The sequence below is a fragment of the Schistocerca americana genome, chromosome 2, assembly GCF_021461395.2.
Source record: "Schistocerca americana isolate TAMUIC-IGC-003095 chromosome 2, iqSchAmer2.1, whole genome shotgun sequence".
Classification (NCBI taxonomy): Eukaryota; Metazoa; Arthropoda; class Insecta; order Orthoptera; family Acrididae; genus Schistocerca; species Schistocerca americana.
This window is the reverse complement of record NC_060120.1, coordinates 521,954,582-521,975,737: the sequence shown is the minus strand read 5'-3', so window position 1 is coordinate 521,975,737 and position 21,156 is coordinate 521,954,582. Positions and strand designations below refer to the sequence as shown.

The window sequence follows — 21,156 nt, the reverse complement described above, 5'->3', positions numbered from 1 at the left end:
TGTTTTCATATAAAGTCTTGTATTGTAAACTACGATAACAATCTGAATAAAACCTGCCTCGTGCACAAAGATGAGCTATAGCCGCAGTTACGTACATGTACTTCAAGTAAATTCAGGTGTTTATTGCAACTTGTCGGTTCTGTGCATATCAATTAATTCGTTACCGTGTCCATTATAAATGCGTTGCGCAAAGTGAGTCCCTCTCGTATCAGGTCATGTTTAATTGATGATTAATTGAGGCCACGCTAGCACATAAATTCGTGGGTCTAAGCTTTCTATAAGAGTTTTAGAAGACGAAACTTATACTGTTTAGCAAGTCATCTACTTATCTCTCATATGAGATAATCAAACAAGCCCTAGGCAATGAACATTTTGCCCAGACTGTATTTTCCATAAATGAGAATGAAAATAACTCCAATACTTTGCTTCTGACCGACCGGGTGTTCAGAAGGTTTGCATTTTTCACTACTGGACAACGCTTTGGTACACTTTGTCGTCTCGTGATATTTGTTCTAAGTCAACTCTGCTCCACTGTGTGTTGGATGTCTTACAAACTGCCCACACTACATTGCAGAGAATAAAAACCAAAGGAAAAAAACTACCCTTCCTGGGAGTGAATGAGGCTTTCTTTTTAAAATATGTCTTCCGTCGTTCTAGATCACTAAGGCCTAGGGGTAGAGATTTTCGCTAGAAATCAAAGTATCATTGGTTCTGGTTTCGAACCCAGTCAGCGAGTAAAATTTTGATGAAAATCATTAGCAGAGACGGCCACAGATTTCCAGTGTAAAAGTCAGCCTAGTTCTGCCAACAGCATTATAAAAAGTGGGCGGAGAAGAAAAATGAGATCTGGGCAACCTCTTGTATTTTGGGTGGAAGCTGTCCTTAAAAGGCTGAAGAATCAGCGATGAACAACGGCATAAGAATGGAGAAGCCAATAGAAACCACTACGTTATGTACGTCCACAAACACGTCGCCTGGAATTCAAAGAGTGTCATGATAATCTCTCCATCGGCAAGATATTCTAGAGCAGTCGCTTATGAGTCGGAGCGTGGAATATCAGAAGTTTGAACATTGTGAATAGGAAGCCTAATTCTAGTTACAGTGAGGATAAGTGAAGAGAATTGCAAACACGAGAACAGTGTCATTTCAGCGGCAGCAGAAAATGTTATCAAGGTAATAGGTTTCATCATGAACAGAAAGGACTATTCTCATCAGAATCAATAGTAATTCAGTGTCAACAAAAATATTTCAGGTATATAAGACGACATCGCAAGAAGAAGAAGGAGAGACAGTAAAAGTATATGAGGGCTTTGAACAGGTAATCCAGTATGTAAAGGGAAATTAAAATGTAATAGTCATGGAGGGCAGCACCGCTGTAGTAGGTAAGGAAAGACAAGAAAGAGTTAAAGGAGAATATGAGTGTGGTAGTAAAATAACAGCGAGCTCGGCAAGAAAAAAATTACGGTCCGTGCAAGGAAATGTGCCAGGTACGCAGCTAACATCACACTACCATAATGAGACAATTTTCTATGAGATAGTAACTGATTAGGCGTTTGGCTGAGATCTGATGCAATAGCATTGTTTAATGTTCAGAGTGGTTTATTAATGTGGGGTAATTCATGTACACAGCAACACAATTATAAAATGATAGTTCCTTTTAGTATCGTTAGGCTTAACAGCGATTTATCTCATATGTTTATTTTATCTTAGTTCAGTGAACTAAAATTAAAAAGTGTTTCTGTTCATACTTGTTAACCTGAATAACATAAAACAGATATTCTACACATGTGTACAAAGTTAGCCAAGCACCCATTTGTCTAATGAAATACAGCATGCCAGCACGAGGGTTAAGGTCAGTAATTCGAGGCAGGATTGTCTGATGTCATAAAAGAAGAGAGGGTAGTCGAAATGGGAGACGAAAACAAAGTTACTTGCTAGACTAATGAACTAAAGAACGGAGATAAAAATTGAGGAACTGTTAGACGACAACCAGTTTGGGTGTAGGGAAGGTAATGGCACCATTAGAAACGATATAAGGAAAGGGTGCGTTCTTTCTCTCCTACTGTTCAGTCTATACATCAAAGATACAATGACAGAAATAGAAGCAAAGTTCAATAGGAGGATTGAAATTTAAGATGAAAGGAAATCAATGCCAATACTCACTAATTTCATTGCTATCATGAGTGAAAGAGCAGGAGATTCACAAGATCAGTTGAATGGAATGCACAGTCTACTGCGTGTAGAATATGGATTGAGAGTAAACCGACGAAAGACTAAAGTAATAAGGAGTGGTAGAAATGAGATTTGAGACAATCTTCACATCAAAATTGCAGACTACAATGGAAACAACCTGAATTAAGTCTGCTATGTGGAAGGATATAACAAACGACAGATAAAGCAAGGAGGACACAAAATTGAATAGTGCAGGTAAGGAGGGCATTCCTGTCCAAAAGAAGTCTACCAGTACGATACAGTGGCATTACTTGGAGAAAAAATTTTGAAGAATGTATATCTGGATAACAGCAGTTTATGGAAGTGAATCATGGAAGTTGAGGGAACCGAAAAAGAATCATTTGCGACCTGGTGCTGTAGAAGCATATAGAAAAATAGGTGGGCTGGTAAGATAACGAATGAGGATGTTCTACCCAGAATCAGCAAGGAAAGGAATGTGTGGAGGACGCTGACATGATGGACGATACGAGGTCTGCTATTACATCAGGAAATAAATTCCACAGATCTAAATACAGAGGGTAAAACCTTTAGGGGAAGACAGAAATTGTAAAATACACAAAATCTAATTGAGAACTTTGTGTGCAAGTAGTACTCCTCAATAAAGATTTTGGCATGGGCTATGGAAGGTGTGCATCAAACCGGTTCTAAGGCTGATGACCACAAAAATATGTGTTTCGTTAACCGCTGTACAATACATGAAAAGGGGTAGTTCCAACTGTTATCGTGTCTGTGGTTTCCTATTACAAGCTAGGGAGAAATGAGAATATTCCCTTATAGGCATCGCCTGTTTTATTTTGCCGTTATGGATCCTACACAGCTTATATGATGGGGGCCAGACGTACTTCATTGTCTACGTTAGATATTAGAACAAAAAATTATAAATCAGTTACGTGGAGTAGTTAGAAACCATATTATGACATTGGCCTGCCTACTGCCAAGTACACCATGTTGTGCTTAAGACAATTTTATGGAGCAGGATCAGGACATCGCTATGAGTTAACCAACAGCAGTTTATGAGTATACCACTGAGATCCTCAAGCGTCCTGGGTATCTGCATATCCTCGGTATAGACTGCCAGGAAATCAAAGACATCCGTTCGTATTTTATACGACAGGCTTCACATGCGCATTCCATTTCATATATAGAAATTATGGTACAAAAACAAGACTAAGCTGCCTGAGCCTAGACTTTATAATATGATAGGGCATATTTTTTACCATTACGTTTCCCTTCAGGTATTTATAATTAAGCCGAGATGCCACCAATTGCACAATGTCAGTTGTTGTTTATATCGATCTGAAGTTAGTTGTTGTTTATATCGATCTGAAGTTGTTTATACTATTGGTCGGCACATACAACTGAACACTCAACAGACGCTATGAGAGGGTTCTCCACATTGTCTAAAACATGGTTTATTAATTTTGCATTCAGACCTCAGTCTTTCAAGTGTGTTGATGTTTTCCATAGCTTCATCGCCTCTGACGCTTGTCGCTCGAATCTACCAGACTTTATTAACATTCTACATCATTATTCTTCATATATACACGTTTACTCCTCAACATAGTCGCCCTAAAGACGAACACAGTTCTCGCAACGAGAAACCAGTATGCTAATACTATCACTGTAGAATGTCTGACATTGTCGACGTTAGTACTACCTTGCCTGCACCACTTCATTGCTATCAAAGTGAAGTCCTCAAAGGTGTTGCTTCGGCTATGGAAGCAGATGATAGCAGACTGGGACAAAGTCGGAATTGAATGTATGATGATGGATGACGATAAACCCGAGGCGTCTGCTTGTTGCAGACGCCGCTACGTTCGTTTCTGATCTGGCTCTGTCACGCTGAAGGGGAGGGTGCTCTGCGTGCGGACGAATACTTCGAATTCGTGATTTTAGTTTTCTGAGTTTTTTCTCAGGCACCGACGAGGTTAAGTCAGACAACGCCATGTTAGACTTCACAATTCGATGTCTTTTACCGGCAGTTTGAGTGATCGATCCGGAAAAGTCGACTAAATGCGTGATATGTATTTCTTCAGCCGATGTAGACAATAGAATAAAGAATTCTGAAGAATTTCTTTTCAGCAAGCCCTCGTAGCAGAAAATTATTCTGCATCTAGGGAACGGTTACCATTCTGAAATGTTCCGCACTACTCGCGATGAATTTCGTAAATTCATTTTTTTTATCATTTACATCGCCATATTCAATAAAGTCTTAGCATTTTGTCTACTTTGCATGGGTTTCTTGTCTGCTTGATATACCGACTATATCACAACCGCCAATAGTCTGCGTTATATTTTTGTTCGGTTTTTATCTCCAATAACATTACTGCCCACGTGGTTCAGAACTACCTGAGCATGCGTTTAAGCAGTCTATATCTCCTGATATTCATGGGCTATCAGATGTGTATTTCTATATTCTAAGCCTGTAATTAAGGTCTACTTCATTTTTGTCAGCTTTCAGTTAAGTGTCACTGAAATTACATACAATTTGTTCATATACAGTTACAGTTGTCATAAAATGCCTTCCAAGAGACAGCCAACTGAAGATTTTTGATGCAGCTGTGATTGCTTCCGTATTTGTCCAATGGCATTTATTTATATAACAGGTGAAGAGTTCACATAAATCCCTTATAAATACAACAGCATTAAGTTTTCGTTAATTTCATAAACAGTCATTTAAGTATAGTACTTAAATATATGTGAAATGTAAAGAGAGAAATGTAAACTGGACCGCTGTCCCTGCCAAGGATGGGGGATGTGGACAACAGCAGGGGAGGGTCCTGGTGAAGATACAACGACTCTTTGCTAGATTTTTACTAATTCATAGAGCGCAGACATTCTTATATATATACCCTCCATTTTCTGGCACGATGCAGCGTCCCCTACAAATATTACGGCATCGCAACTGCAGGTGTATACGTCTTTAGTTTGCGAGGCGACTTCAGATGGCAGGATGTGGCCGCGTTGCTACCACGGGTGGCAACCAGGGGTTCTGTAACGCTGCAGATGGCGTCGTTCCAGTGGCACGGCGATGGTGTTGCCCAGAGTGCAGGTCTGGCCATCGGTGAGGAGCAGGAGCAGTCGGATGGCCGGCCAGAGAAGACACCATTTTTTCTGGCTTTTAACTATTTCATGTGTTATCCAGGAAAGGCAAGGACAAGCCACTGTGTCAGTCATAAGTCTCCGCAGTGTCCATCGGTGTCATCGTTCCAGTTAAAGTGTTAAGGCAGGAACAGGGTATTTGGATGGTCCATGGTTAGCATGAATGGATGTTGTGTATTTTGTATAATTAATATGCAGTTATACTTTGCCACTATTTATGTAAAGCTACAGATTAGGAAATGTGTTCTACAATTGATATATAACAGTTGAGGACATGAAAGAACAGTTTTATTGTGTCAGAATAAAACTATTAAAAGTCCAACAGAAAGATACAACAGGCTAAACCATGTTTAAAAAATAATTCTTCCACTCAGTTTGTAGCCTGGTTGTAAAGCTGATTTATTGCATATCTTGAAGCAATCAGAAAGTATCACAAAACAAGATATGCTGATTCCACCAGTTTTTCTTGCTAGTGAAAGAGGTAAGTTCTACACTCTTGGAATTTACTTCTTTCTGTGAAAATTGTTGATGTCTTCAGTCAACAGCTCAGCCATCTCGTCTTCACTCAATCCTAGATGAGTCAGCTCCTCCAGGATGAGCCGACACACTTGCAATACTCCTAGTTCTTGGGACAGTCGGACAGGACTGGTTTACAAAGACTCTTTGGTTTCACCACGTAAACTACAATAAATAGAAGAAATATATTTTAATAGAGTTAGAAACTATGAATAGAAATATATACCATTATACATTTACTACTGATAACACAATGATAAGTCATCAACTATTTACATGGCATGAATTTCATTTTTCGCTCTCTTATGGTGCCATAACAGTGAGATTGTGGAAGACCTCTAGGTACCAAACAGGCAACACAGTACTGTCAAAATAAACCCCACAGCACGAATATCTATTGCCTATTAAAATATCTCTTCGCTAAATGTTGAGACCAAAGCCCATGGAGAACTTCATGTACCTTTATATAATATAATTCGGATAGTAGAACTCAGATTCTACATCGTAGAAAGATAAAAAATGCATCACATTTAAGAGTCTAACAAATAACTGGAAAGAAAGGATTAAATATGTGCAGGAAATTCCTCTGAATAGTTTTGGTGAAGAATCTCAATGAGTTGCAATTTCGTAAAGTGCCGTATCTTGCTTGCATTGTTCACAGAGAGGTAACAATTTGCCGTTAAAGTGTAACGTAAGGATAAACATTTTCCCTTGATGGTTTGATCTAACTCATATTCTCACATTCACTTTGGAACCCTTCAAAAATTTTATAGTCAGCAGTTTGTGGTTATCTTGTCAACAATGGATACAAAATCGTGCTATGGAAAGTAACTTACCCTTCGGTAGTAGGTTGTAGCAAGAATACAGCTTCAGTGAATTGGCATACAAGTAGAACTTGTTGTCTGCCTGGACACAAATGGTATCGTCGTCTTCTTCCGCGTACGACGCCGCCACCAATGCTCTCACAGACGGGATGGTGGCGGACGGCTGTTCCTCACCCTGGATGGCGGCAGTGGTCGACTCTTCTGGTCGTCCGTATACCGCCGCAACTGCGACCAATGCTATAGAAAACAATGAACATTATTACAGATTGCAGCTTTGTCTACTGGCTGTTGGTGCAACTTTACCATCTAGCGCTCTGATACTATTGTCAGGTAATCTGATTGCCATGTGCTAGCTTGAATATACGCAGATAAAGTGCAACTCAAATGACTAGTGCCACAATTCTGCCACTTGCAAATCTATCTCCTCTGGATGGTAATGGTACTCTGTTGTCTGGTAGACTCTAAGTTGTACATATATCCTAAGTAATTGTTATTAGGAAAGCTGTAGCAGCAGATTACGGCATATTTGTGACACTTGTGTAGAATGCTAAAAGATGTTTTGTACCACAACACGAGACTGTTTTGGTACCTAATTGCTGATATAACTCAACATGTTGCTCTTAACAGAACAAAACGGATACTGGGAAAGATAATGTCAAGGGTACGACGAGGAAGTGTCACATGCCCACTACTGATCACAATACATTCGGTATAAAAGAAGTGCTGCATACTTAGAGAGGTAGTTTGGATCAAGCCATTAGAAATGTCCAGTACAAATGGGCTCAAAACGCTTTCCGTAAGAGCTATGAGCAGTTTGGGAAACTGTAAACCGTATTGATAGTTCTGGGTAGGTGCAGCACATACATTAATTCTAACTGAACCAGTATGTGTTGTGAACAGCTTGTGAAAACCATTTACATTGTGGTTTTTTCTCTACTTTTGCCATAATAATGGTAGCCTCTTATTACAAAGGCCAGTTCCAAACACCATATTGAGCATGACCTTTAGCGACGACTCACAAATGCAGGTCATATGTAATCCCCGAAGTCTCATGTATTTTTCAGCTACTTCCTTTCATGAGTTTCTCGTAACTACATCTACTTATGAATTTTGTCATTAATTAAATTTCATCGAAATATAATGTATGCTGCATGAATAAATAAGAAATAATTACATAGATCGTTGTAATAAATAAGCTGCCAGAGACAAAAAAATTATGTTCAACTAACGCAAAGAATATATTTCACGGAAAAATAACATCGTTGTCGCGAACGCACGCAGTCCTAGAACAGAGGGCAGAGATGAGTTGCGAAGCGTCTATGGTGCGGTGGAGACATGTGTGACGGTCCGCAAATGCCAAATGGAGATTTTTATCGAAATGGTGTTACAATATGTATGTGGGCGGGCAAAATATAATTAAGTCAGGACGTGTATGGACACACAACATGATCGCAAGAAGATGTTGGAATTAATGAAGACTGCTGTACGCATAAATTTTATTCAAGCTGCTGACTAATCAAGAGGAGCCTACCGCCAATACTGAATTTCGTAATAAGCATTACATCAGAAGCAACGCATCGCAAAGTAAGATATAGCCAGTATTTTTATAGCTCCATAACAGTCATGACAGCGCAATAGTAACTTTTTGGGACATTCTTGAAAGCAAACTTTACAGACCCAGGTTGATCAAACTATCTGACAATAAGATCAAACTGGAAGTGATTCAAATTCAATTCATATTTTATTGACAAAAGTATGCTGGCTAACTGACAGTCAAAGAAAGTTTACGAGTTTATGTTGTGTTCTGTAAATGACTTTATTGCATATGTGTACGTAGCATTAGCATTAGCAAATAACAGTTGGCATAAATGACGGTTTCTATGGCATCATTTTCGGAGTAACCGGTAAAGAACTGTACTCTGTTTTGGCCACGATTTAACATATTTTAAAACAGACAGCATTATAACGAATTACGTAATACAGCATAGCTTCTATGGACCGTTGCTAGTCGTTGCAGAATTATAATTAACATTATTGCATGTTAGATTTCAGTGTTCATGTTACACGTGTCTTCGCATCTAAGCTCACGCGAGTTCACTTCATTTTTTTGCCCCATTACCTTTCTTGCCCGGTACTTTCGTGATTAGCTATTTATCAAATTTAACTTTTGCCCCTTTTTGTTGCTGACGACCTTTCTACTCAGCAATCTAAATTCGTGCAGACGACATTGGCATACCCAGTTACGGCTAACTAAAGCAAAACTTTATTTATTCCCATTCTTTTAATTTATATCGTTGTTGCACTCAGTAATCACTCCAGTGTTAACGATCAGGTAGTAACTCACTACGATCTATCAGCAAACATTGATATTCGAATTAGGTGCCTTGTTTCCATTTACTATGGAACTGTAGGTACACCTGTCACAAAAAATATTTTTCTAGTTCAGGGACAATATGAATAGTACATGCTGCTACAAAACAACAAAATTACGACATCTCATTTGATTACTCATTACTTTATTACATTCTGTGGATGATTCGAGATAGCAAACAACTTATGTAGACATGATGTGTTTCAATTGAGCCAAGATGAACAGGTGCTCATGCCCATTAAGGTGTGCATTTCATAGTCCATGTGCAAAGGAATTTTTTCTTGTTTCCTTCCATACAAGCATCTCTCAAAATTGTGGCAGTGACCAATTCTTCTCCGAGTGTGTAAATAGATTTTCAAGCGAATTGCTGTCTTAGAAATCATGTAAAAAGAAGGTAGAAAAAAAAATGTGTATCGTGAAAGAAAATTTATATATTCTGCCAATACTTACCAGCAACAAAGAACAGAGCAGCCTTCATTGCACTCGATAAGAAATACTACTGCTGCCGGTCTTAGATTTTCGTTTATATATGTTTAAACACCCAATGGCATCATCGAATGTTATCGTACCGTTCCTTTCTGATTTTCCGTTCCGGGAACTGTGGTGCAGCAACAAGCAGCAGATTGACTTTCCTTGTTTTTGGCAAGCTGCATTATCGTTCGCTCTGCCTTATTTATTACCAACGCTATTTCAACAACCGGGATAAAAAAGACGGGTTATCATACTGCACCGTTCACTTCCTTCTCATTCGACGTAGCCGCGCGGGGTAGCCGCGCTGTCTGAGTCTCCTTGTCACGGTCCCTGCGGATCCCCCCGTCGGAGGTACGAGTTCTCCCTCGGGCATGGGTGTATTTGTTGTCCATAGCGTAAGTTAGTTTAAGTACCGTGTAGGCTTAGGGACAGATGACCTCAGTAGTTTGGTCCCATAAGACGTTACCACAAATTTCCTAGTTTCATTCGATGTCATTGGAAGAAGACGGGTATCTGTCACTTCTCTCTCAATTCGGTGTCATTGTAGTAAAACCGAGAAAACAAAAAGACGTGTTTCCACGTAAGTTAAGTGCCACAGAGCATCAACACAGCTGAGTTGATATGTCACACACGTCTTGTGGGCAGTCCCCGTTAAATGTGGATTGAGAAGAGAAAGCTCTAGTAAAAAAGTTAATTCCTAAATCAGCTCATAACGCTTTTTTTTAAATTAATACAAGACAGTTTACGCACAGGCTCTAAATGAAGATTCTTTTTCTATCAACGAAGCCTCTGATAATGCAGTAAGGCTCAAATCCTGAAGAAATGAAATGTATAGATGCCACCGATCGTTCATGCTATGTACTTTGCAATCCAAACAGCTTTCCATTTTGAAGATGAGAGCCCTGTGCCTAGAGGATAGTACACCTACGAAATAAGTGCGGTGCGGTTATAAATATATGCACTGAAGCGCCAAAGAAACTGACGTAGGCATGCGTGTTAAAACACAGAGATATCTTAGGAGGGAGAATGCTGCGTTGCGGACAGCAACGCCTGTATAAGACAACATGTGTCTAATGCAGTTGTTAGATCGGTTACTACTGTTGAAATGGCAGGTTATCAAGATTTAAATGAATTTTAAAGCGGTGTTATATAGCCGGCGCTTATGCGGTGGGCCACTGCATCTCCGAGGTAGCGATGAAGTGAGGATTATCCCGTGCGACCATTTCACGATCGTACAGTGAATTTCAGGAATCCGATAAAACATCAAATCACCAACATCGCGACGGCTGGGGAACTGGGACAACAATGACTGAAGAGAATGTTTCAGCGTGACAGAACTGCAACACCTCCGCAAATTGATGCAGATTTCAGTGTAGGGCCATGAACAAGAGTCAGTGTGAGAGTGATTCAACGAAACTTCATCGACTTGGGCTTTCGGAGCCAAAGATCCATTCGCGTACACTTATGACTAAGCGGCTCAAAGCTTTGCGCTTCGCCTGGGACCGTCACCACCGACAGTGGAAGGCTTATGAGTGGAAATATGTTGCCTGGTCGGACGAGTCTCGTTTTACATTGTATGGAGTGGATGGACGTGTACGGGTACGGAGAAAATCTCATGAATCAATGGAACCAGTATGACCGCAGCGGACGTTCAAATTGATGGAGGCTCTGTAATGGTGTGGGACGTGGGCAGTTGGAGTGATATGGGAGGCGTGATACGTCTAGAAACGACTCTGACGGGTACCACGTACGTAAGCATCCTGTCAGATCACCTGCATCCATTCATGTCCATTGTGCGTTCCGATGGACTTCGGCAATTCTTTGGCTCTCCACTGTAATATATATATGACTAGATGAAATCTGTGAGCGCTCTGTCAGAGGGGCATGTTAGATTCTTTTACACACTCATTTTGCCTGTAACGGGTATGAAACAGACGCTTTCTGGCGACACTAAGGGTCGCTTGAAAGTAGAGACGAGTAATACTTTTTTCGGCTGATTCCAAGTAAACAATCAATAACGTAATTGCAAATATCAGCATAAAAGTCGGAGCAAATGCTCCTCACGACTCTTCGGAGATCAGTTGTATACACATTTTAAGTGGTGAATCGATAGAGCGTTCCCATATTTAATCAAGTGCGACATTCGTTTTAACGAAATGTGTTAACAGGTCAGTGAAACCCGAGCTCCGAGCTAAACGCCCTCTCACCCCAAACCACTGACATTTCGATTTCAGTGGTATGAATCGAGAGCTAATAGGAGGTCAGGAAGTATGTCTTTTATGTTTTCTGATGAAAGTTGGTTGTGCATCACTGACAATGATGGCCGCTGAGGGCCTGCAACCAATTTGTGTGAATGCTATACACCCTGGACCTATACCGGGAGTCATGGTCATGGGTGCGATTTCGTATGTTGGCAGGAGCACTCTCGCGGTTATCCCAAGCAGCCTGAATCAAAATTTGTATGCCGATCTGTTGATTCGCCCTGTTGTCTTGCTATTACTGAATAGCATCCCATGGGTGATTTCCAACAGACTAACGCTAGCCTACACAGCACTATTGCAATATAACATGCTCTACAGAGTGTCGACATGTTGCCTTGGCCTGGTCCACCACCAGATCCGTCTCCAGTCGAGCACCATGAGACGACAACTCCGGATTCATTCACAGCCAGTATTAACCGTCCCTGTACAAACGAACCAAGAGCATAATGCATACACGCTTGCGTATTCACATTCAACATTCTGGCTGTTCCACCGGTTTCTAACGTATCAGCAATGGCTTGTTTCGCGGTTACGTTAACCTGCGATCGTACGAAGACAGACACTTCCGTACGTTGTCTAGTCAAATGTATTCCAGAATTTTCAATCCTCTACGTCAATAATTTCTGGTGTCGCGACTTTTTTCCCCAGTGTATATTAGATGCTACTCCAATAGTAGATCAGTACTTTGTATATAGTTTGGATAAGCACGGATTTTGTTGATTGCTTATATAGAGGTCTTTCCCATTTCATTCATCTATGGAGTGTAGGTGGATTATTGGTCGTATGTATCTCAGCCAGCAGGCATGACCTTCATTTTATGCTCAAAGTATCTACGCCGATATATAAAGGGATGACAGACATTCACAGATTATATTGTATCCGTGCATAGGAATGACTAGGTTTCCACGGAAGATCTGGCGTCATTGACAGAACATTTGCCAGTGGAGACTCGTGGATGAGGTTTTTGGAATTCACTGACTATTTACACCACCTTTCATTTATGTAGTCTATGGATTAGACGTCGTCTGGTAGGACGACCTGATATGAATTCTGCTGGCTTGTGCGGTATTTTAGTACACATTGTACAAGATTTCTGTGAGCAATCAAAAGCATACACAACAATGGACCAATAATTAAAACTCCAGAAATGAGCCAACGAGACAGACCCGCTTCAAATTCGTACAGGTTCTACTATTGACATATTTATAGCACATCAGAGACGCATATTATAGCCCATTAAGTGTGTAGTCTAGAACTGCGTTTTGTGAACTGCATTCCCAAGAGGGCTCACAACCCTTTTGTGAAAAAATGGTATGCAAACATCGCGACCTGAGCCCTTGCAGTACTACCGTTACCTCTGGCAAGCTTCCGTTTGCTCGACAGCCGAGTGTTGTTGTAAGGTTGTTACTTTGATTTGCTATGACAGGTGTACAGATATTCAATAATAGCGGGTTAAAAGCTGTGAGCTGTCTGGGGAAGTTAATCTTGCATTACTAAGCAACTGTTTCACCAGATATCTAGTCTAGGTTTACCAAATTCCCAAACAGACTAACATTAATTATAATCTTTTAATAGTCATACAACAACCGGTAATATATATATATATATATATATATATATATAACACTCCTGGAAATGGAAAAAAGAACACATTGACACCGGTGTGTCAGACCCACCATACTTGCTCCGGACACTGCGAGAGGGCTGTACAAGCAATGATCACACGCAGGGCACAGCGGACACACCAGGAACCGCGGTGTTGGTCGTCGAATGGCCCTAGTTGCGCAGCATTTGTGCACCGCCGCCGTCAGTGTCAGCCAGTTTGCCGTGGCATACGGAGCTCCATCGCAGTCTTTAACACTGGTAGCATGCCGCGACAGCGTGGACGTGAACCGTATGTGCAGTTGACGGACTTTGAGCGAGGGCGTATAGTGGGCATGCGGGAGGCCGGGTGGACGTACCGCCGAATTGCTCAACACGTGGGGCGTGAGGTCTCCACAGTACATCGATGTTGTTGCCAGTGGTCGGCGGAAGGTGCACGTACCCGTCGACCTGGGACCGGACCGCAGCGACGCACGGATGCACGCCAAGACCGTAGGATCCTACGCAGTGCCGTAGGGGACCGCACCGCCACTTCCCAGCAAATTAGGGACACTGTTGCTCCTGGGGTATCGGCGAGGACCTTTCGCAACCGTCTCCATGAAGCTGGGCTACGGTCCCGCACACCGTTAGGCCGTCTTCCGCTCACGCCCCAACATCGTGCAGCCCGCCTCCAGTGGTGTCGCGACAGGCGTGAATGGAGGGACGAATGGAGACGTGTCGTCTTCAGCGATGAGAGTCGCTTCTGCCTTGGTGCCAATGATGGTCGTATGCGTGTTTGGCGCCGTGCAGGTGAGCGCCACAATCAGGACTGCATACGACCGAGGCACACATGGCCAACACTCGGCATCATGGTGTGGGGAGCGATCTCCTACACTGGCCGTACACCACTGGTGATCGTCGAGGGGACACTGAATAGTGCACGGTACATCCAAACCGTCATCGAACCCATCGTTCTACCATTCCTAGACCGGCAAGGGAACTTGCTGTTCCAACAGGACAATGCACGTCCGCATGTATCCCGTACCACCCAACGTGCTCTAGAAGGTGTAAGTCAACTACCCTGGCCAGCAAGATCTCCGGATCTGTCCCCCATTGAGCATGTTTGGGACTGGATGAAGCGTCGTCTCACGCGGTCTGCACGTCCAGCACGAACGCTGGTCCAACTGAGGCGCCAGGTGGAAATGGCATGGCAAGCCGTTCCACAGGACTACATCCAGCATCTCTACGATCGTCTCCATGGGAGAATAGCAGCCTGCATTGCTGCGAAAGGTGGATATACACTGTACTAGTGCCGACATTGTACATGCTCTGTTGCCTGTGTCTATGTGCCTGTGGTTCTGTCAGTGTGATCATGTGATGTATCTGACCCCAGGAATGTGTCAATAAAGTTTCCCCTTCCTGGGACAATGACATCACGGTGTTCTTATTTCAATTTCCAGGAGTGTATATTCATGATGTTGTAAGGATTGACATTTGAGAATTGAAGCGCAGTACACACACCACACATACGAGCTTCTGTCGCTGCACAATGAGCATACTTGCTAGATCGCTATTCAGCTATCCAGAGGTCTCTGTGAGCACAGCCGAGAGGATTTGACACCAAAATTGCACCCAACAGCCGACTAGCTGGATTCTCTCCTTGTACCCGTCTGTTGCACGACATTAAGCACAACTTCCGATCGCATAATACGTGAAGACGACTTTGGTCCTCTGGCCATGGCACACTGCATGACAAGCAGGTGTGTCATGCAGTTACACCCTGGGACAGACCCTCCAGGAGATGCTCTTTTCAAGGAACACTATGGAGAACTGATATTTGAAGATGACTACTAAATGATTCTACTTGTACCAACACATATTTCACGTAACGACCACAAAGACCAGCTACAAGATACTAACGCTCCCATAGAGGTTTATAGCAGTCTTTTTCTCTCTCGCTGTTTTTGCAAGTGGGATCGGAAAGGAAATGCCTAGTAGTGATACAAGCACATCATCTGCCAAATCTCGCGAAGTATACCGATATAGATGTAAATTTAGCCTACTTATAAAGATGTCGGTCCCACCATTTATAGACAGACAAACCTCATGTTGCCCGTTATTTGTCAAGGAAGCAAAAGAACTTCTCCTGCTGATTGTCTCTCTATAAAAACCTTTGGGTTATACTATTCATAACAATACAGAAACATAGCACCTAAATTTCTTTGCTATCTAATGATTGTCTATACATATTCCCTGCACTTGTCCTACACTGCTTTTTCACAGTTCTACGATTACTGTGCTAGAGATACGAAAGCATAAGGGTGTCAGAATCATTTATGACTGCGTAGTGTTCCGTGAGAGAAATGTCACTTTTCTTCAATTTGTGCATAACTCCATAATACGAATCTATCAGTAACACAGAGCTTCCATTAAACTGTTGCACGAAAACTACAGTATCACACATCATACACTGATCAGCCAGAACATTATGACCACCTAGTTAATAGCCAACTTTATCATGGATAACAATTGTTACGTTTCATGGCATGAAAGCAGTAAGGCGTTTGTAGGTAAATGGATAGGGTTGGCACAACTTCTGCCCATACAAGTCACCTAATTCCTGCAAATTCGGGTGATGGGGGCAATGAGCTCTGACGCCATGTTCAGTCACGTCCCAGACTTGTAAGATTGGTTTCAGACCTGGCACGTCGGTGGGCCGGCACTTCAACTTGATCTCGCCACAGCGTTCCTGAAACCACTCCATCACACTCCTAGCATTGTGACATGGCGTTTTATCTTGTTGGAGTGTGCCAATGCAGTTGTAAAACATGATCGTCATGAAGGACTGTACATGGTCAGCAACCAGCGTGGTTACTCCTAGGCCATCATGGTGCCTTGCACGAGCTCCACTGAACCCATGGATGCCCACGTGAGTGTTTCCCAGCATAATGGAGCCGACACGGCTGGGCTCCAGCCCTCAGTACAAATGTCAACGAGCTGGTACTCTCGAAGACGACTGATTCGTGTACTTCCATCAACATGATGAAGGTTATCGGGATTCATCAGACCAAGCAACCCTCTGCCACTGCACCAGCGTCAAGTGCCGATGGTCACATGCCCATTTCAGTCGTAGACGCTGATGTAGTGGTGTTAACTGTGGACCATGCATGAGTTGTTGGCTGCAGAGGTCCACAGTTAGGAGCTTGTGTACAAGATCGCCAATCTAGGAGATCTCGTGTTCCTTTAACTTTAGCATGCCTTTTTCGTTGTTTCTGCAACACGGTTCTAATTCGTTTTATGTACCAAGCGTTATCAGCACCGTCCTTTGTTAAATTATTTGGCACGAATTTTTAAATTTCTCTCGAACTATTTCTTTGAATTCAAGACACATCTGGTCTACACTTACAATGTTAATTTGGAACAAATGAAGATCGACTCTGAGGAAGGCATTGAAAAAAGGTGACATATTTGTCACGAGACACTATGCTGTCAATGAAAACTCTGTCACCATTACACTGTCATATTTCTGGCGTAGTAACCATAGAAACATAATAAAGGAGATTAGGCCACGTACAGGGTGACATTTGTAGGCACTCATTCGATATCGATGAATTGTAGGTGCTATGTGTCTGAATTCCTTTGTGGAGTCCACATATAATTTACATGGCTGTGACTATCATCCTATAAGACAGTGCAGTAGTTTTCTAGTTGTGTTACCTTTCTACATAGTCAGTGATGGGCAGAGGACTAGACAGCCTGCTGAAATGGTTCAAATGGCTCTGAGCAATGTGGGACTTAACTTCTGAGGTCTTCAGTCTCCTAGAACTTGGAATAACTATTACTCGTTTACTCGTTGAAATCAGGTGGATTCAAACGTTATATATCAAAGACAAGAAGAAACTTGAGAATATAGTATGTATGTTATACTCTGACGAAAGGAGAAAATTGAGCTCTATACCGCTTTATTCGAGGTTTGTGAGTAAACTAATTACAGCCTCTGACATACCTCTCTTGAACTGACTGCAGCGAGAAAACTGGAGGTTCACATGACGTTTTCATTGAGAGACGATCTGCAGCAGGTGTTCTGTCTTTTGTATTCTTGATAAATAGGAGACAATATATTTCCATTGGTTTCTATTGATCTGACGAAGACTTAGGCAATACTTCCTTAATAGGTTTTACAAACACAGCAGGATGATTTTTTCATGGGTTGTGATAACCTCGAACTGTCGCTGCTTCAATAGACATTCATCTAACAAAACGGCAACTCCCACCCTGTATGGAACACAGTTATGTGACACATTTATTTCACCACTTTGCATTCTTTCAGACAGCGCCAGACTAATATAGTCACCACGCCCTACTAACTGATGGCGGCATGTCATGAACCATTTCTTTGACAGCAGACAATACTAGCTTATATCACTAATTTGAGAAGTGGTATTGAAAAGCCTTTCAGGCAACTCTTTACTTAAATTAGCTTTGATTTCATTTAACTTTGACCTGAGTGGTTCATCTGAAGTTCCTCTCTCAGATAACAGATCAGAAGAGGACCTTTGCCCAACAAGCTGTAAGTCTTAATATAGTTTTTCATTCATCTGAGTGCCTATATGCAAAATCAACTTTTAAAAGTACTGTGAATAATTTTTCCCTCTGCATGTGAAACTGTTTCTTTAACTTATAACTTTCCCTCTACTGTTCAAACTGTTTCTTTAACATAACGTCTTTTCCAGAAGTGAACTTATCGGCTTTTCCATTTACCTCCTGAACATATCCTTTTATATAACTTATTCCACCTATTAATTTTCGTATGGCCTTGGTATTGCCATGGTATTCAAAAATCGTTTTCACCATTGCCTTTAAACTTCGACATATTGCCGTAAATGGGTACTGAGTATGGCTAGCCAATTTGTTCACTCTCAGCCTTTGACTCCAATTCACGCCCCTGACGAGACAATATTTTTGCCGGTCGCATCAACGAATTCTCTACCTTCAGGGTACGATTCTACGTGATTATGTTTTTCAGATTAAATTTTTATTTTTTTTCTATTTTTGCCATAATACGGAGATGGCTATAATTACATGGGCAAATTACATATATTAGTGTAATAACAGCACACAAGCAATGTTAATTAAAAATGGGCACCTTTCACTAAGAATTTCAAACAATGTAACAGCACTGTACCATGTTGCATATTCGCTACACATAGTCAGCTAACTTGCACAACATAACTATGTAACAGTGGCAATTAATTCACAAATAACTCAAATAATCCAAGTTTGATTGAATATGGGCTGTCAATGATTAATTATATAATTAATTATATGCATAAATTAAGTAAATAAGTAATGTTGTCCTTACCTCGAACGTTTTGACGTAAAGAAAAACACACAATTTCAAAAAATTATAACATCTTTTTCTTCGGCTTCAGTCCGTTTCCGCCAATATTGTAGAGTTTTCGTTCAGTACAAGAAACAGAGAAAAACAAGTTTTAATAACGTAATGGCAATAAAAATTCGTATACATAATATTTATAAACTGTGCTGTAAGACGGTCGACAGTGTAATATATCACCTCTCTCCCCCCCCCCCCTCCGCCCTTGGGTTTTGTTATTTTAAGATTGTTCATTAGACCTAATGTTATTAAGAAAAGCATACATCACACTGCGAAGAAGAAAAGAGAACATGTAATTATAAAATTTAGGAAGATGACGTTGATTCTTTCACTTTTTTCTTACTGTCTAACAGATCCTGCAAGATATTGCGAGTTTGATTTCATTTTAATGAACAATTAGCAGCAGTCCAAGAAGTAGTCGTTGGAATGAAAAGAGTTTGATGACAACATATCGTCTTGGTGTTAACTGACAAAGTAAACTGATAGTGTTTGTAATAATAACGAAACTTCGTTTACAAACATTGATTGCAGTTTCAACTTACTATGTTGAGTTCAGAATACGATAGAGCGCTTACTGGGTCCGATCGTCACGTTACTAAACAGGCTGCTTCAATCTGAACAGAATGCAGGACTATGCACTATACTGCAAAGTAAATAGGAAATAAATCAAGTTGAATTACTGTGTCACAGTATAACTCAAGTTACAGGAATGACACAACCCTCTGGCAGCAAGGAAGAAAGAAACCACTATAATCTATTACTCTAGAAAAACAAAATATCAGAATGTTTTTCTCAGGCAAAGTGTGTACAAAGATGACATTTATCATCACCGATTTCACTGTTAGGTTAAATAATTTGCTGCAGATGCTAACAGAAAAAAAAATCAAGGGACAAACCCTCACAAGATCTTACTACCGAAATTAACTGACGACATTGCAGGACATTCTCAAGACAAAACTTCGCGGGGTGGATTTACATAGGAATCTTCTTTTAGTTAATACAACTTCGCTCTCCTCTGGTAAAATCCTGATATGGTAAGCAGTGTCATGTTTCTCTTCGTTCGGATGAAGAATCCGTTTTGCTGCAGGCATTTCCAGAGACACGAGAGGATTTTCGAGGTGCTACCGTTTCATGAAAAGCCAAAATGCAGACTTCTACAACCATACATCCTAGGGCACACTGTGTCGCAGATGTAGAAGACGAACACAAAGTTCGAAATCGCAGCATGACTTGTGCTCTTCTTGTAGCGAAAGATTGTCGCGCTGTCTTGGGAGCCTTGTCACGGTCCATGCGGCTCCACCCGTCGGAGGTTCGAGTCCTCCATCAGGCATGGGTGTGTGTGTTGCCCATAGCGTAAGTTAGTTTAACTTAGTAGTGTGTGGGCTTAGGGACCGATGACCTCAGCAGTTTGGTCCCATAAGACCTTACTACAAATTGCCAGTTTTCGACTTTGTATCTGATAACTGTACTATCGTAGTTGCTGTATCCTGCGTGGAAACCAATAAATATCAGGACAGTTCAATTGCTGTAATATAGGCTATATGCTATTTGTAAGAGTATATGTGGATGCTTTGTTACAGTAAGAAAATATTCCTGTCTTTGTGCCAATACAAACAGAAAGAAGTATGCTAGCAAATGAATGGACAACAGAAGTCGCGTTATATAGTAAGAAATGATATCAAGTGTCAGTTTACATTTCACACATTTTAGATACAGTACATATTCATTCCAAATACGTATTACAAATTCTGTTAGCATCCTGTCACAAATCCCACTATAATATTCGATGTTGCACACAACGACACATGTATTTTCACCGTTCCCAACTGGTGGACTGCGTGTCTGAGTGAGACAGTGTTGTCTCCTGGATAGTTAGCCTTGCGGGTCTGTTTCGTAGAGTAGGTCAGTGACTTTGTGTTGTGTTAAGATGCCAAATGGTTGTGCAAACATCAAGTACAATTGATATCAGGGTCTCCTCAACATTCGGAAACGGTGTAAGGATCACGAGAGTCTATTTTAATGTTTTGAGCTACAAGGCTTTGTAGTCGTGAATTTCAAAACAGTTTGAGAACTTTACGACGAATTTTTCTTCCTGAAATGTTACGCTCGTGGCTTTGTGAATTCAGTGGTCTACAGTGCACGGTACAGAATCACTCTTTTACCCATTGGAATATTTGTGCGTTTGTGTACATCACATGCCCATTCAATGAGCACAATTACGTTTTCGGTGCGACTGTAAGGTTATATAATAAAATATTTTCAAATCATTGGAATTTCCTTGCTTTTATGTTCCAGTGTTAACCATTTGTCACCGAGCTGTTCTTTGTTACTGGTAGCAATTCATTCCACTTTGATTCAGAAATGATGTTCATGTCGCTGAGTTCTTTCTACGATCCACAAGAC

At 41.2% G+C, this 21,156-nt stretch overlaps 1 protein-coding gene across 1 annotated transcript; it reads right to left on the bottom strand.

Moving 5' to 3' along the window:
• Nucleotides 1-5,535: 5,535 nt before the first annotated feature.
• LOC124596253 lies at nt 5,536-9,611 on the bottom strand. The gene is made up of 3 exons (XM_047135325.1): nt 9,496-9,611; nt 6,687-6,911; nt 5,536-6,015 (listed from the first exon to the last, which is right to left on the bottom strand). Exons 1-3 carry the CDS (start codon nt 9,521-9,523, stop codon nt 5,954-5,956), a joined length of 315 nt encoding a protein of 104 aa, XP_046991281.1. The 5' UTR covers nt 9,524-9,611; the 3' UTR covers nt 5,536-5,953.
• Between the last annotated feature and the right edge of the window lie 11,545 nt (nt 9,612-21,156).